The sequence below is a fragment of the Lissotriton vulgaris genome, chromosome 10, assembly GCF_964263255.1.
Source record: "Lissotriton vulgaris chromosome 10, aLisVul1.2, whole genome shotgun sequence".
In the NCBI taxonomy this organism is placed as follows: Eukaryota; Metazoa; Chordata; class Amphibia; order Caudata; family Salamandridae; genus Lissotriton; species Lissotriton vulgaris.
In genome coordinates this window covers 369,108,239-369,126,427 of record NC_141698.1, presented here as the reverse complement: position 1 = coordinate 369,126,427, position 18,189 = coordinate 369,108,239, and the positions used below count along the sequence as shown (strand labels likewise).

The window sequence follows — 18,189 nt, the reverse complement described above, 5'->3', positions numbered from 1 at the left end:
AACTGTCCTTGAGGCCTACATGCCATCTCTTCACCAAGTTCCAATGTCCTGTCTGTCCATTATCCAAGTAGAAATTAAAAGAATGCTTGTTCATGGTTACTCCTGCTGTCCTATTTGTATACATCTTGAGATTGGTTGCCTTGAATTTGAAAATAGTCTTCTGTACATTGGGCTTATGTACTCTACTACCCTACCTGCCTCTTCCCCTGCCATCCTGCTTGCTGCGTCCCCTGCTTAATGATCACTAGCACTTGGCTGTCTAGAGGAAGTGCAACAAATACTGTAGAAGAGACCTTGTTTATACCAAGGTTTAAGTGTTGGCCTTTTCTAGAGTAAGTATATTATTAATCTGTCATTAAAAGTGGCATTTAAGTCTGTTTCACCTTCGAAGAAAATTATACATTCATTTGGGCTACTTTTTGGTTTATTTATGATTAGCCAATTCTAGAGCTTCCAGGGGGTGTAGAAACATTGATGTGGCACAAAATATCTAAAAATGTTTACTTTGAGAAAGGTGCTTAGTCTTTACTTTAAAACTTTTAACAAAATGAAAATATGCAGTTTTAAGATTGTAAATGTATTATGTGCAACTACATTTGAGATACAATGATAGCTTGCCAGATTGGTCATTTACAACAGTAGTTCAATTTCGTTGTTGATCAGTAAGTTATAGGGTATGGGGTTATCAATCTATCAGAAGAGCAACTCTGAACTCCCTGTCCCACTCCAATTTTACCCTAGGTCCTGAATAGTGATACTATAGACATGCACTGCAGCATTAGTGGACACATAGTAAAAAATTGGAAGCCTGGATCCTTCTTCATTGCTTATTGCTCCGGTTAACTACTGAGTTGGCAGTTGTCTGGAGTAGGTAGAAGACATCTGATAGACCAGTTTTGCAGCGTGAATCTTTATGGATTCACTATGCTGTGCATTATTCCGGGGTCTAGTGGTTGGGTCTGGAATCATAGTCTTTTCTTTTCTCTCTTTTAAATTTTTTTTTTTTTTTCGTAGCCCATGTGGGTGTTGACATCCCACCTTTTGGTGTCCTTCCTGTGACGCCGGCACGCTTCCTGCGGAAGCTCCGACCTTTGGGCGCCATCTCCGGATTCTTTTTTCCGCCGTTGAGTCTGGATCGTCACCAAGAGGCTCCAGAGTTTTTGGAGAAAAGAAGGAAGTGAATGAAATCTACCGAAAAAAGTTGGGAGAATACATCCAGAAACAAGTCCACTGCGCCGGGACGACGAAGAAGGAGGAGAACATCGAAGACTTCGACGTCCAACAGAGAATGTGCACCCAGGGGGCCCCCTGAGCGCAGGAATGGACATGACCCCGTTCAAATTCTGCCGCAATTGCCACCACAAATACCCGCAGAAGGATCAGCACCCGGTTTGCAACCTCTGCCTGCCGGTCGACTACGAGAGCAAGGATTGCAACGCCTGCTCCGTCTTCACCACGAAGACCCTCCGGGTGAGAGAGAGAGACAGAGGAGAGCCAACTACGGCATGCAAGGCCAAGGTCAACCTCTGTCGCTTCGAGACTTGGGCCTCTCCAGGGAGGAAGAGGACAACATTGCCGAAGAAGCAGATGACTTCACGGTGGTAGAGACCGATTGGAAAACATCAAAAGGGGTAAGAGAGACATCGACCACTAAAGCCCCGACAGACTCTTAAGCCTGAGTCAGACTCTCGAAAAACAGAGTCTAAGTCCACGAAAGGAGCAATGGTGCCGAAAATTTTGGCGGCCGCAGCTGCATCCAAGTCCAAACAGCCCAGGGGATCCTTCAAAAAGGACTCCCAGACGGCGAAAACCCAAGAAAAACCTAGGTCGTCGAAGCACGCCCCCGAAAAGGCGCGCTCGACGCCAAAGGAAAAGGACCCGAAGGCGACTTGGACGTCTACGTCGAAGAGATCATCCAAAACCCTCAACGCCAAACAGGCCACCGAGATGGAAAGGAAAAAGAGACTGCTCGAGGCCGAAATGGATAACATCCTGCAAAGGAAAAGCGAATTTGACGAGTGGATGAAGAGGTTCACCATCCCGTCGAAGACGACGATCGTAGAGGTCGAGGACGAAGAGGAGTTCTACGCACAAGAGCCGCCAAACTCCAGAGCCCCAAGAACACCAAGAGGTAGAGAGCCTATACGAAGGCGAGGAAGACCAGCACACAAGTTTAGGCTCGGCATCCTCGGTGGCGCAGGACCTGGATTGGCAGGTCCTTGACCCCGTAAGCCCAGAAGAGGCCGTGGAGACGTATCCTTCGAGGCCTTCGCCGTCAGATGACATTGGTATCTACAACATGGTTATCAGGAACGGGGCAACAGCTTATGGAGTAAAACTGGAGGAAGAAAAACCAAAAGCCTGCTTCCTCTTAGAGACCCTGCTCCCCACTCAAACCAGGAGTCAATTCCTCCCCATGCTACCAAGTGTCCTGGACCAGGGGAGGGAGGCATTCAAAGAACCAGCAAGCTGCAGGCCTGTCACACCTAGGACAGAGAAGAAATACAAACACTCCTAAGGATCCTCCCTACATCCAGGGATCCATCACAGCTGACTCCATCATTGCAGCAACAGCCAGAAAAAGACCCAACGTCCCCACAAACTCATGCCCACCACCAGACAAAGAGAGTAAGAGGATAGACCTCACTGGAAGGAAAATAGAGGAATGCAGCAGTACACTGGCGCATTGCCAACTCTAGTGCCCTACTCAACAGACATGCGTACCAGCATTGGGACGAGGTCGGACAACTGCTCAAACGCCTCCCCGAGCAATACCAACCGAGGGCAACACACCTGGTGGAGGAAGGCAAGAATATAGCTAACTCATGCCTGAAATCAGCCCTGGATGTGGCAGACACGTCCAGCAGGCAATACCAGCCTCGGGGCCAGTCCTTTCGCGGGAGGGCGAATGGACCAGGGCAAGCAAGAAGAGGGGGCAAGCAGCCCACCTCAAAGTGACTCCGCACCACCAAGCGTGCCCACCCACACAACACCTCTACAGGAGGGGCACGACAAACTCAACAAAAAAGGGTTACACGGACTAAAAATCAACGAACATGTAACACCAGTAGGAGGCAGACTAAAACACTTCTTCTAGGAATGGAAGAAAATACCAGACAAATGGATACTGAACATCCTACAGTTCGGATACTGCATAGAACTGGAAAAGAAACCGCCAAACAGGAAACCAAAGAGAAAAGCGCGCTCAGCAAAAGAACTAGCGCTACTCATAGAGGAAGCACACAAACTCCTCCACAAAGAAGCCATAGAAACAGTACCATTCAAAGAAAGAAACAAAGGCGTGTACTCAAACTACTTCCTCGTACCAAAGGTGGACGAAACGTTAAGACCCATCCTAGACCTACGGTTCCTAAACCAATACATAAGAACACAAAAATTCAAAATGACATCTCTACAAGAAGTCATTCCTCAGATAAGGGACGGAGACTTTGTCCACCATAGATCTAAAAGACGCCTACCTACACATTCCCATGAACAGACAGCACAAACATCTACTGAGATTTGCCATCTACAAAGCACACTACCGGTTCACCGCCCTGGCCTACGGACTAAAATACGAACCAAGGGTCTTCACCAAGTGCCTTGCAGCCGTGGCAGCGCACGTAAGGAGGGAAGGGATCCATGTATACCCCTATCTCGACGACTGGCTAATGAATGCAAATTCCTACAACCAATGCAAAAGAACATGCACAGCGGGTCACTAAGACACTAACAGAACTGAGATTCTCAATACACTGGGGGAAATCCTCAATGGAACCAGAACAAGTGAAGATCTTCTTAGGCGCACAGATCAACACCATTCAGAGCAAAGTGTTCCCCAGCGACAAGACAACACTTGCACTGCTGAAGGAGACCCATCAGTACCAGAAGGGGCGAGCTCTGACAGTGAGGACAGTGAGAAAGATCATGGGGATCATGGCGTCCTACATACACCTAGTCCCCAATATACGGCTACACATGAGACCATTCCAGGAATGACTGCAACAACAATGGTCACAAGCTACAGGGAGTTGGGAAGATCTAGTGGCTGTAACGCACGCAGTGCAAGAGGAGATAGCGTGGTGGAACAAGGAGAACATAACAAAAGGGAAGCCGTTAACACCACGAAACCCAACAGTGAGCATCACCACAGACTCATCCCAGAAGGGATGGGGGGCACACATGAACCAACTCAAGGTGTGGGGCCTGTGGACTCCAACAGATGCGATCAAGCACATCCACTACCTGGAACTAAAGACCGTGTTCCTCGCCCAAAAAGCCTTCCAGAAACAACTGTACGGGCAAAGTGTTGATACAGACCGACAACACTACAACGATGTTCTACATCAACAAACGGGGAGGAACACAATCAGTCGCACTATCCAACCTAGCGCAGGACATATGGAGATGGGCCATCCCTCTCAAAATAGACCTCCTAGCTATACCCCTACCAGGGAAGGACAACGTGGAACCAGCAACATGACGCTGATCCTGGTGGCACCACAGTGGGCCAGGCAGTCTAGGTTCTCACAAATAGTGGAGATGGCGCAGGTACCACCTCACAAATTCGGGTAAAGAAAGGACTTACTCTCCATGCAAAACGGAGAGGTACTCCAGCCAGAGAGCCTCTGCCTAGCGGCATGGCTCCTGAAGACATAGTTTGCACACCTGAAACTGCCGGAGAGCACACTGCAGGTGCTACGAGGGGCAAGGAGACCTACCCCACGGGGGTGCTATGTGGCAAAATGGAAAATATTCACACAATGGTGTATCAAGAAAAGACTGCACAAGAAGAGGAGCAAGGAATCAACGGTGCTAAAATATTTAACACCTGCTAAAATCAAACCTAAGTTCCACCTCGCTGAGAGTACATCCAGCAGCGATAGTAGCCTACACAATAGGAGAGACAGGAAAGGGCTTCTTTCCATCACAAGTAGTAACAAGCATTTGCAATGCAATAGGTCTCGCATTATTTAAGTTTGAGCTATTAGCATTGTAAATGGCAATTGTTTTTTGCTTTCTGCTATAGTTTTTTTTTACATAAAAAGCTACATATAAAATATGTTTTATTAACTCCATGGCTGCTAAGGCAATTTCCCTCCTGTGCTGGGAATTGCTATTTTCCTTATTTTATGACGAGCTGGGCTCGTCATCAGTGTACGAGGAGGCTACACCATGACGAGCCCAGCTCGTCATGAGTGTGGAAGGGGTTAAAGTTATTTATGCAGTATCTAAATTTTGTTTGTATAAAAGAGTACAATAATATCTTAGTAAAAAAGTCAAATATTTTAATGGTAATTCACCAAATGTTCATTTATGTGTTGGTTTTGAAAATAGCTAAATTAATAGCTTTGTCATTTACAATGCCAATAGTTATAACTTTCGCAAATGTGACACCTATAGCATTTGTAATGCAACATTTGTATTTACGTGACTTAGATGTATTGATATTACAAATAACAATGGCTTTTATTTTTTTTTAATACTTAATAAAAGTGATTGTAATTTATAATGGCAATAGCTTAAACTTTTGTAAATAACTTTTGTGAAGATTATGTTCAGTGTATTTTATTGTAACGAAATCCAAGAACAGAAGTGAAATATTAACATCTTTTTGTGACATTTGTAATAAAGCTTGAAACATTGAGAGAACATATTTGTGCTGTGGTGGTGCTGAGTGATGCTGTGGTGGTGCTGAATGGGGCTGTGGTGATGCTGAGTGATGCTGTGGTGGTGCTGAGTGTTGCTATGGTGTTGCTATGGTGGTGCTGTGGTGGTGCTGAGTGATGCTGAGTGATGCTGAGTGATGCTGTGGTGGTGCTGAGTGGTACTGTGGTGGGTCTGAGTGATGCTGTGGGGGTTCTGAGTGATAATGTGGTGGTGCTGAGTGACTGTACTCACTGTCACTCTGCACTCACTGTCACTCTGCACTCACTGTCACTCTGCACTCACTGTCACTCTGCACTCACTGTCACTCTGCACGCACTCTGCACTCACTGTCACTCTGCACACACTCTGCACTCAGGTCACTGCACTCACTGTCACTCTGCACTCACTGTCACTCTGCACTCACTGTCACTCTGCACTCACTGTCACTCTGCACTCACTGTCACTCTGCACTCACTGTCACTCTGCACTCACTGTCACTCTGCACTCACTGTCACTCTGCACTCACTGTCACTCTGCACTCACTGTCACTCTGCACTCACTGTCACTCTGCAGTCACTGTCACTCTGCAGTCACTCTGCACTCACTGTCACTCTGCACTCACTCTGCACTCACTGTCACTCTGCACTCACTCACTCTGCACGCACTCTGCACTCACTGTCACTCTGCACTCACTGTCACTCTGCACTCACTGTCACTCTGCACTCACTGTCACTCTGCACTCACTGTCACTCTGCACTCACTGTCACTCTGCACTCACTGTCACTCTGCACTCACTGTCACTCTGCACGCACTCTGCACTCACTGTCACTCTGCACACACTCTGCACTCAGGTCACTCTGCACTCACTGTCACTCTGCACTCACTGTCACTCTGCACTCACTGTCACTCTGCACTCACTGTCACTCTGCACTCACTGTCACTCTGCACTCACTGTCACTCTGCACTCACTGTCACTCTGCACTCACTGTCACTCTGCACTCACTGTCACTCTGCACTCACTCTGCACTCACTGTCACTCTGCACTCACTGTCACTCTGCACTCACTGTCACTCTGCACTCACTGTCACTCTGCACTCACTGTCACTCTGCACTCACTGTCACTCTGCACTCACTTGTATCTGTCTGTCTTTGCTTTATTTTTTTTATATCTGTACATGTCTGAATTAGCTCATATGTGCGTGAGTGCTTGTGCGGTCATATATGTAACAGTAATGAATGTAACTGCATGAACGTGTGGGTTTGTGCTTGTGTGTGTGCGCGTATTGGGGTAACTGTGCATGGTGTGGATTGCATGTTAGCATGTAACCAACTGATTTTGGCCTCAGAAGTTCACATGCCCACAATTACAGATTTCACTCACTGGATCAGGCTGAAATCCTGAGCCAACTGAAACGCCCACACAGTAAGCTGTAACATAAAGACAAAAGACCCACGGGCATTTGAAGTTCCACATGTTTTCAGGAGTCCGCAGCCAATTTAAAACACATTTATGCAAATACGCAAAGAAAACTTCCAATCCTGCATCTGAACTTCAGTAGCACGAACAGGAAGGAGAAGCCAGACAGGACCTGTAGTGTTTAAGAAAGAAAAGTCTGAAAGTAACGGGGGGAGTGGGTGGGGTGCAAATGAATGCTGAAATAAACAATAGAGGAAAATCAGGAAATGTACTTGCTGCTCCAGAATTGAATGCAGTCATCTGTAAATGAAAAGCAATATTAAACACTATTGCATACTGGATCATCGGCAATGCATTGTGATTGGCTAGAATGTCAATTTATACGTATCTGAGGCTTTCGACACACAACAAATCAAGTGTAACACCTGCCTCGATTTTGAGGAAAGTTACTGTGTATGAAAAACTGACCTTTGCAAAAAAGCTAATCCTGAAATGATACCACTGACTGACTGCACTGGACTCTACGGAAGAACTGACAGTGGTAACATAACGTTTTATAAAACTTAAAACTCTACGGAAGAACTGACCGTGGTAACATAACGTTTTATAAAACTTAAGAATTCACCTCCCTATACCACGCAAACACCAAACTGCCCATCCCCCTGCTCAAGCCGCCGGCCTCTCCTTGGAACAAGCATGGCGCGTGCTGCAGTCCGCCGCCGGCCTGTACCAGGAAGTCAGGCAGGCCGGGCGGGACAACCGGAAACAGGAAGTAGGAGGGCGGGAGCCAACCCCGCCTCCCACGGAAGAGCTGCGATTGTTTTGAGCACCGGAGCAGGCAGGAGCCTACCCTGCGCCCCGGTGCCGAAGAAGGAAGGAAGAGTCCTGCTGCCGGTGAGAGCCGAGGAAGCCGGTGAGTGGGGCTTTGCGGTGAGTGGGGCTTTGCCTTGTTGGGGGGGGGGGGGGCATGTGTGTGCGCGCGCGCCCGTGCGGCGGCGGGCTGTGTATGTGTGTGAGCGTGCATGTGTGTGTGTGTGTGTCTGTGTCTTGGAGTCTGTGTGTATGCGTGTGTGTGACGGGGGGGGGGGTTGCCTGTCTGGGTGCCTGCGTGTCTGTGTAAGTGTAAATGCGTGTGCGTGTGTGTGGAGCCGGGAGGAGAGGGGCTGGTGTGTGTGGAGGGGTCTCTGTGTATGCGTGTAGGTGACGGGGGTGTGCCTGTGTATGCGTGTGTATGTGCGCATGCGTGAGTGCTGTGTATGCGTGTGGCTGTGATGTGCGCATGCGTGAATGTTGGTGCGCGTGCACGCAGCTGAATCCAGCCAAGGATAAGCTCGTCACAGTTTCTTGTCCTTCATTCCCCCGTGTCAGACAGCTTTAAGTCTCCAGCCTGGACGCATCCTTCGGATGCGATGTCCAGGCGTGACCTAAAAAGGTTCCTGGAAGGGGCTAAAAGGGTAGCACCACCCAAAAGGATGCACCACTGGCATGGAACCTTAATTTAGTCTTAACAGAGCTTATGAAGGTGCCTTTCGAACCCATCCATAATCCTCACTACAAATGCTCACAATGAAGATAGCCTTTCTTGTGGCAATCACCTCGCTACGCAGCGTAAGCGAACTGCAATCACTAATGCTACAAGAACCTTACATCCAAATACACAATGACAGGGTGGTGATAAGAACAAACCCACATTTTATGCCAAAGGTGGTGTCAAGGTTTTACGTGAACCAGACAATACAAATACCAAGCTTTTTTCAGAAACCATCCACAAGCGCAGAGAGGGCACAGCAGACTCTGGACGCTAGAAGGGCAGTAATGCATTACATGGAAAGAACAAAATAGACCTTACACGGTACACAGTGCGAAGAGCTGCTGTACAGATGCACCCGTCTGTCCTCCCAAGGCAGTTCCATCTAATGCTTAACTGATTCTTCTTCAACGCCCTAACTCTGTGGAGACGACACTTTGTCGAATTTATTAGACATCTCCACTACCCTTCATCCTATACGTTTGAAGTGTCCTACGTCATGGATTCACCTTGCTAGATCACGCACTTCAAATATATCTTTTGATAGAATTCTCCTACTACCGCTTTATCAGCCAACAGTCCTGGGCCCTGTCTGGTCGGAAGTATCACCGACGGAGCGACTCTCCAATTTTCATTAGCCCTGAGGAGTCGCGGAAGACTGTTCCACACGTGACGAAACACGTGTCGGCTGGTTCTTATGAACATTAAAGACACCCTTTCTAACTACTGATTCCAAGAAATCCATTGATTTGTTTGTAAATGAAAGGCTTTGTCTCATTGTCTCTAGTGTCTACACTGACATCACTGTTTATTAATTAGAGTGTGCGTAGGTTTCTGTTTTTTATTGTACGCAGTGTCAGCCTGTGCTGACACTACTTGGAGGGGTTATAGGGCTCATCCCTTCAACCTTTTTTGCACCTCACAGTTCATTTTGAATCGCCAAATATCATTGCGCTAATACTTAACTGTGCGCCCTTTCTCTTGAACCTGACTAAAAACCCTTTTCCCAGACCCTTAAAACCAGTTTCCTGGGAAGGCCAGTAACAAAGGGCACCATTGCACGATGTATCGCACAAACTATACAATTCTGCCACAAGCAGGCAGGTCAAGAGCTACTAGGAGGGGCACACGTCCACTCTACCAGGAAAAAGGGAACAACAGTAGCCTTCCTGGCTAACACACCCATTCAAGACATATGCCTGGCGGCAACATGGGCTTCAGTGCACACGTTCACTAAGCACTACTGCGTGGATATGCAAATGAACAAGGAAGCACAAGTAGGACAGAAAGTGCTTCAACATATATTCAACAACCAGCGCTCATCTACCACCCAGCCGCCACAAACATAACAAACCGCTATAAAGTCTATGCACAGCATAGTGAATCCAGAAAGATTCACGCGGCAAAACGAATAGTTTCTTACCTGTCTGTGTAGTTTTGCAGCTTGAAGATCTTTCTGGATTCACTAGCGAACCCACCGACCTCCGCCAGAAAGATGAGGCAGGAGAGGAAGGTGGAATTACAAGGACAATATACAAACAGACACCTTAAGAGACCAAGTGGAAATTCATTTACTTTCAAGGAAGAACTTGAAAATATCGCAAAAGGATTCACAAACACAACACCAAAAACAAGAATAAAAGAATCCGAAGATGGCGCCCAAAAGTGGGAGGTTCCGTAGGAAGCGTGCCGACGTCACAGGAAGGACACCAAAAGGTGGGACGTCGACGCCCACCTTGGCTACGAAAAAAAAACAAAAAACAGAGAAAAGACTAAAATTCCTGACCCAACCACTAAACCGTGGAATAATGCACAGCATAGTGAATCCAGAAAGATCTTCAAGCTGCAAAACTACACCGACAGGTAAGAAACTAATCGTTTTATTGCTCACAAATGCCCAAAGCAAGCAGGCACAACTGATGCCATACACCCAAACAATTAAGGTTTGTGCAAATTTCGGCCTTTGTTGTGCATATGTGTCTAGATATGGTAAGTATTAAGTAGTAAGGAGTGAAGTCTGAGTTCCAACAATTTGCAGCTTTGGTGCAGGGGAGTCAATTGCATCCATTCCCAAAGTAAAAGAAGTGGTTTTACCCATGTCCAATTTTGTTATAATTGTTAGTTTGAAACTTAGTTGGAGATTCTGTACAGAAGAATAGTTAACTCTGTGTGGCAAGATTAGTCAATAAAATGACTTGGTTTGTAACATTTACTGGCAATTTCGGAATTGTGTACCCTCATGGCCTGTCTCCTTCTGACTCTCCCATCTAGTTAATTCAGTCTCCTTCTACAATGCCTCTGGGTCTAATCATGTTAAAGACAACATCAGAGGAGCTTGCATGCCCACGTGAAGACTTGAGCGTGGCACGAAAGGAGGAGCTGCGCAAACTGCTGCTGGGTCAAGTGCCAACCGTACTGGGACTTCTCACAGGTAAACATCAAAATAAAAGTTATAGTGAAAACAAGCTGGATCTTCTGCACTAATTCTGCTGTAATATGCAGTCTCCAGAAGAGTAAATGTGTCCTACAAATCACTAAAGTGCTCTACTGAAATGTTGATAAAGTTACATGAATTGTACAAAGCTGTGGCTGCTCTTTAGAGTCTTGTATACCTACCTTGGTAATAAAAAAAACAAAGCCTACATGACTCTTCCTGCAAAGTATACTCGGTTTCCATCGCAACACTGGCTTAGATGTACTGCAAACCCATCGGACCCATTGTTGCTGAAACCTGAACTTCAATTTATAAAACGATTTCTAGTTTATTTTGATCGAGCTCAACTAAACACTTATTTAAATATCTTGCAATGGCTCAGTTAGAGAGCAGTAGTTCAAGTATTTTTTTTTGCCAACATTAGTAACTGAATTCATCTCAAAGAAATGACAGCTTTTAACGAGGAATTTCTGACCAATTTATTTGTTTTACACATGGTTGTGCTTTGTCTGCCCCTACCGGACCAAGCGCTGACCACTATAGAATGTGACTTTTAATGAGTCGGAGGAGAGCAGGATGACATGGAGCATGGAATACCTAGCATTGTCATAATTTCAGTACTCTTCTTCCGCTCTCTCATCCTTACTGCACTCACAAAGCAATTATCTTAGTAGTCTATAGCATGCCTCAACCTTGCACATCTAAAAAAAATGTGAGCACTGGGTGGTGGACAGATAGAGAGGAACACTCATGGATAGACAACCAAACCTTATATGCCGTAAAGTGAAGGTTTTCTTTTAGAGAATCTTCAAGGTCCCGTATACAGCATTAACAATCCGCAATTATGCCAGTGTATTCTATTCTATCAAAGCGGACCTTCTTCAGTGCTGTAAATCGTATATATAGCATGTACCAATATACATTTAAAATGACATGTAAAAAGATAAAAAACATAGATCACAATACTTCAGCAATAGTCCTTAAAAAATATATTGTGTGTATACATATATGCATACGTTTTCATTCCACATATGTATCAATGGTGTAGCTTTCTCCTTTCTTTTCTACAAAAAAATTGATTCACCAGGTTTAACAGATATGTACATGAACACCTAGTGTCAATAAATGCCATCAACTATTTTTAGGATAATTCAGGAATCAAATACAATGCCAGCGTGGATTTCTTTAAATGTAATACAACTGCATTGTATTATGAGTGGAGAATTGTTATAAATCAAGTCAAGGTTCACACATTTTTTTCCAATGAGATGTGAAACCCCATCTGTATATATAAAATCCTTCAAATATAGAAATGTATATCACTTAAATTAAAATGATCTTTTTTGGGTAACAATATGTACGAAGCATGTGTGGCTGTAGATACACATGCTTTGCATGCTCCAGCCATCTAGTGTTTTGTCTGGATGTGTGCAAGTTGTTTTTCTTTGAAGGTCTTTCGAGTCACGAGGTACGGTGACTCCTCCTCTTAGTAACAGTGCAAATGGGCATCAACTCCATTGTTAGATTGTTTTCTTTCTGCCATCTGGTTCGAATGTGTATTACGGTGCTCGGGTTCAAGACCGTTCTCGGGATCCTTTTGGTGGGTAAACCACTCTACCTTCATTGGTATTGTTTCAATTGCGTTTTCCTTCCTCCTGTATCAATATTTGGAAGACTGTCATTCACTCGGGTGGCATGTTTTGAGAGCGACCTTTTCTGCTGATGGAACGGACTCCGTTTCGATTCTGTCCCCAGTACCAATCGAAGTACCCGCAGACCAACCTTCACGAGGTCTGTAATCTGTGCCTATCCCACGAGCGCAGAAGAAAATTGTGAGGCCTGTTGATCGTTTTCAATCAAAAAAGACCCTGTGGGACTGTCTGGCACAAAGAAATGCAGAGACAGGAAATCGAACACACGCCGATATCTGCGGACAGGAAGATGTCGAACAAGATGAGGAAGGTCTCGAGGCCTCTGGGACTGAAAAAGAGGGAACCTTTTCAAGAAATTTGGACTCAGACTTGAAAATCAATTTGGAGTAGCACTATCTGTGGCCGGCTTAAGGTGCTGTGAGTTCCAATCAAAGGCTGAAATCGATAATTAGGCATGTGAAACAGGGGAAAATAAGTAGAGACAACACTAAAAAAAATACCCGCCTAAAGAGTAGGGATACAAATGGCCAAAATAGAGGGTCCCAATATTACATATCACTGACTGGACCTGAACCAGCCGTATTTTAGAGCCATATAACCACAAGTTTTGTTAGCAATAAAAGATTTTCTTTTTATTCTCATGATATTAAAACATAATTAGCAAATTTATACAATACATAAATAAATACACAACAAACATACACTGGTATTAAATAGTGTCCAACAAATCCCTTCTGTCACACTACCATACACTCATACTCCTATACATTCATTCAAACAAAACCACACAGTGTCCAGAGGACATCACACATCAATTTATTTATTTATTTATTTTGTGACACTTGTAGAGCGCGGCGAATACCCTTAGGCGTCTCGGCGCTGACAATTCATCTGTTTCCTACTCCTCCCATAAATCTCATTGATTGAACAACCTTGTCTTTAAAAGTTTTCGGAATTAGTAAAGGGAGGTGCTCATCCTGATGTTTTGAGGTAGCGTGTTCCAAAGTTTGGGAGCAGCCACTAAGAAGCGATGGTCACCCCAGGACACTGTCTTTGCTCGTGGGATTACTAATTGATGCAAAGTAGAGGAGCGAAGCTGTTTGCAGGGTATATAAGGTTTCAATTGGTCCTTAAAAGAATGCGGTCCTTGATTAAGTGCCTTGTAAACTATGCACAAGGACTTGAACTTTATTCTGTTTTGGATCGTGAGCCAATGATACTGCCTTATCGTGTCTGATATGGATTCGAACTTTGACGTTCCAGAAAGCAGGCGTGCAGCTGCATTCTGTATTGACTAACTTTTTTGTGACCCTGACCTGAGCATCGAGAAATAGTCTGTTACAGTAGTCTAACGAAGACAGAACTAAAGAGCTGACCAGTGTTTTGATTAATGCTTCCGGAAGAAAAGGGCGGATCTTTCTAATCATTTTCAGTTTGTAATGGGCCGTTGTTGCAACTTTGTTTGCATGGTCCATAAAGCTGAGACCTTCGTCAAAAATGACTCCCAGATTCCTAACTTCAGATGTTGGAGTGGGAGGTGTACCAAAAGCTGCTGGCCACCAGCATGAAGGCCATACTGGGAGAAGAGGTCCGAAGATAACTACCTCGGTTTTTTCTGAGTTAAGCTTGAGGCAGTTTGTGGCCATCCATTCTCCTATTTCGAGCAGTCCATTTTTGAAATTTTGTGCCACTTGTCCTCCATCACCCTTGATGGCCAATACCAACTGCGTATCGTCCGCATAAGATGTTAGGCTCATCCCATATGCTCTGATGGCGTTGGCCAGGTCCGACACGTAGATATTAAATAGTGTCGGACTGAGGGATGAGCCTTGGGGAACCCCGCATGGCAGCGAGAGTTGAGCAGATTGGAACGGTCCTAGCGTGACCGCTTGAGTTCTGTCAGCGAGAAAGGAGACAAGCAGATGTCTGGCAGAATGACAAATGCCCAGCTTTCCGACACGATCGACCAAGATGTTATGGTCGACCGTGTCGAAGGCGGCTGATAAATGCAGCAGTACTAAAATTGCAGTCCCACCTTGATCCCGGATAGCCCTGACATCGTCAGCTGCCTTAATTAGGGCAGTTTCGGTCCCATGATATCTCCGAAAGCCGAATTGTGAGTCATCCAGCAATCGGTGTTTCTCAATATAGTCTGAAAGTTGAGAGTTCATAGCCTTTTCAGCCACTTTGGCTAAGAAAGGTAGGCCCGCAATTGGCCTATAGTTTTTGAGTTCGTTTTTGTCTAGGCCGGGTTTTTTTAGTAGGGCTTTCAGTAAGGTGTTTTTTAAAGGATTCGGGTAGCTCCCTGAGGACAGAATAGAGTTACAGACTTGTGTCAGCACTGGTATAATGGACTCCATGACTGGAGGTAGGACTGAGAAAGGGCAAGGGTCAAGAACGGATCCTGTTTTAATAGTTGATACGATGGTCCTTATTTGATCGCCTGTAAGTGTATGAGAACTGGTCAAGACATTAGCCTGATAAGGGGAATGTGGAGCCGTGTTCATCGTGGGTGGTTTGGAGGCAAAGGCTTGGCAAATATCGTCCACCTTGGTGAAGAAAAATTTTGCCAAGTTATCACATAATGCTTGTGACGGAGGGGGAGTAAGGTCAGGGACTTTACCTGCCAGCATTTTGGTGATTTCGTACAGACGCTTGCTAGAGTTTTTGGCTTGATCAATTTGATTTGTGTAGAATAATTTTTTTGCGTTTGTGATCATGGATTTATAAAGTGCCAAAGATTCTTTATAAACTTTCTTGCTAGCCAAGTCATAGGTTTTTCTCCAACGCCTTTCCAGATTCCTATTACTTTGTTTTTGCAGTCTTAGATCCTCAGAGTACCATGGAGCAGTCGGTTTAGATCTATTCCTGGACATGAATTTGATGGGTACTGTATGTGCAGTTGCATTAGCAAGCCAGGTCTGAAATTGTGGTGTTGCCTCATTGGGATCAGTGGACACCGTGGGACGGGTGTTTTCCAGCTGTGTTTTCAGCTCTATCTGGTTGATGTTCTTCCAATCTTTGAAAGAACTTAGGTTGGAAGTGGTATGTGTCTTAGTTTGAAGAGTCTTGATTGTAATTTCACCGAATATGGCATAGTGATCGGTCCACGGCATTGGTAAAATGTCTGTTATGTGAAGACCGTCTACATTAGAAAATATGCCGTCTAAAGTGTGGCCTGCTAAGTGCGTAGCAGAGGCGACTAATTGTTTTAACCCCAGTATTTCCATCTCCGATATAAGAGAGGATGTTTCAACGTGGTCAACTTGATCTAGGTGAAAGTTCAAATCACCTAGAACTGTGAAAGTATTATCTGTGGCTAAAGTTTCCAACATTGTGCTGATGTTGGCGAGGAAACTAGTCTTAGTCCCAGGAGGGCGGTAAATCAATATGCCCTTAAAATTAAAAAGGGAGCTGAGTTTTATTCCGAACTGCAATGCTTCACAGGAGGCAGATGGGATGGGGGTGGTTCTAACAGTGAAGCAATCCCTGGCTATAATGGCTATGCCACCTCCTTTTTTCCTTATTCTATCCTGCCGATAGGCTTTATAACCAGTAGGTACAGCGATAACCATATCTAGTTCAGACGACTCGTCAGTCCAAGTTTCAGTAACAAAGAGAATATCAAGTTTATTGTCTGTAATGAGATCAGCTACTTCCTGGCTGTGTTTACATAGTGAGCGGGCATTAATAAGTGCCATTGAAAAGGAATCATCTTTTATAGTAATCTGCTGATTGGGGTGGGCGAGGAAGGTATGTAAAGGAATACAATTTTTACAGTATGGGCAGGGCGAACTAAGATCGTGTAGAGTCGTGGAAGGGTCTAGTCTTGGGCTGCTTAGGTCAAGCGAAGGTCTGAGTTCTAATAGAGTCGAGCGGGGATAAGCGAGGTTATGAGTGCTGGATGGTAAGCCAGGGGTCATGGCCCTAGGCCTGGACCCGGCGCGGACGGGCGCAGACGGGCTTGACTTTGGCGCGCCGCCGGCGCGCCCGCTGCGCGGACGGGTTGGTTTAGTACCTTTTATACATGGGAAAGGGGGGGGAGGGCAGGAGGGGTCCAACCACTACACCGCCACCCTTACCTCGCTCAAGATGGCTGCTGAGGTGGGTGGAGTGCTGTGTCAGCGCGTGAGAAATTAGCGCTGTGGACCAGAAGAACCTGTGTACAACCTCGGGGCGACGCTAATCTCACGCCGATGTGAGGGCTGTAATCGTAAAAGCTATCTGTTTAAAATATATACAGTTATTAAAAGAACGCTATTTTGTATTCAATAGCGCGCAATCACAGCACAAAAAGTTTGCAATGAGCCCCCGGCTTTCCGCCTCAGGGGAGAGTGTAAAACAAATGATTTTGCATGAGAGGGAATCTCCGCCCCTTAAATAATCTAAGAGGGCGGGAGGGTCAAGGTGGTGGAATTGCCCCATGATGTTAGCCTAAGCAACTCTTCGTGAAACATCCCAATAGCAAATGGGGATGAGATCCAAGGCCACGAGTAAGTTCAAATACCTTTTCTTGTTAGTGTTGTCTCTACTTAAGGTGCTTTGAGTACTCAAACCCCTCACCTGCCCACACTAAAACTCTTGGCTTCCACAAAAAAAAGGCCTCCGGGTCTCCGCTGCCATCTGGCCATGGTCCGCACCGAGATTCAACTTCAGCTGCCCCGCCTTCAGGCTCGGCACCAAAAGCACAGTTCAAGCCTACCGGTTCCCCACCTAGCGGAGATTCCACCTCTTCTGCTCCATCCACTCTGGTTCTGAAAATTGAAACTGGTTCGGTACCGAAACCAAACTGCTCCATCTACTCTCCCAGAGCCTATTTGGCAACAATGCAGGAGAGACTTAATCTGAAAGAAAAACTGATCCACACCCATCCGGGGACTCGCCGCCTTGTTGCAAAGACTGCATCAGGGCCTTCTTCTAAGTGGCAAACCAATTTTCAAAAAGACCTGTATTTGCCGCTGCCTATGGAGAAGAAGAAAAAGGACAAGGCTACCAGTCTCTTCATATTATTTCTCCTACTTCTCCATCTCACATTCCACCACCTCCACCTTCTGTACGTCACTCACCACAGAATCCCTTGAATATTACACCTCTGGGATCTCCACATACAGACCCAGATTTGAGGGGGCTGGGAGAGGATGACATGGCGCACCATCACCACCAGACCCATGGCAAGATTGACATGGACCCCCCCATATAAAATAAAGGAAAGTCCATTTCTAAATCAGGCATTCCTAAACGAGCTTTGGCAAAACCCCAAATCACACACTACTTGCGAAATAGGGGCATCTGTGTCTTCCTTGGACAACATCCCCACAGCTGACAGTTTTAAAGCAGCACCGTACACTTTCACTAAGCACTATTGTGTGGATCTTCTAGCATGCCAACAAGCTAATGTAGGGCAGGCGGTGCTACATACACTATTTCGAACAACTGCAACGTCCACTGGTTAGCCAGCGTTTTTGGAGGACACTGCTAATTAGTCTGCGAAGCATGTGTATCTACAGCC

At 45.7% G+C, this 18,189-nt stretch overlaps 1 protein-coding gene across 2 annotated transcripts in view; it reads left to right on the top strand.

The window, feature by feature from the left end:
- Positions 1–18,189, top strand: part of XPO6 (exportin 6) — an 824,334-nt gene that overhangs the window by 228,477 nt on the left and 577,668 nt on the right. For both annotated transcript variants that reach the window (XM_086941189.1, XM_086941190.1), the window contains exon 5: positions 10,866–11,025. In XM_086941189.1, the coding sequence (XP_086797315.1) occupies positions 10,866–11,025 (160 nt within the window). The remainder of the gene's footprint in view (positions 1–10,865; positions 11,026–18,189) is intronic.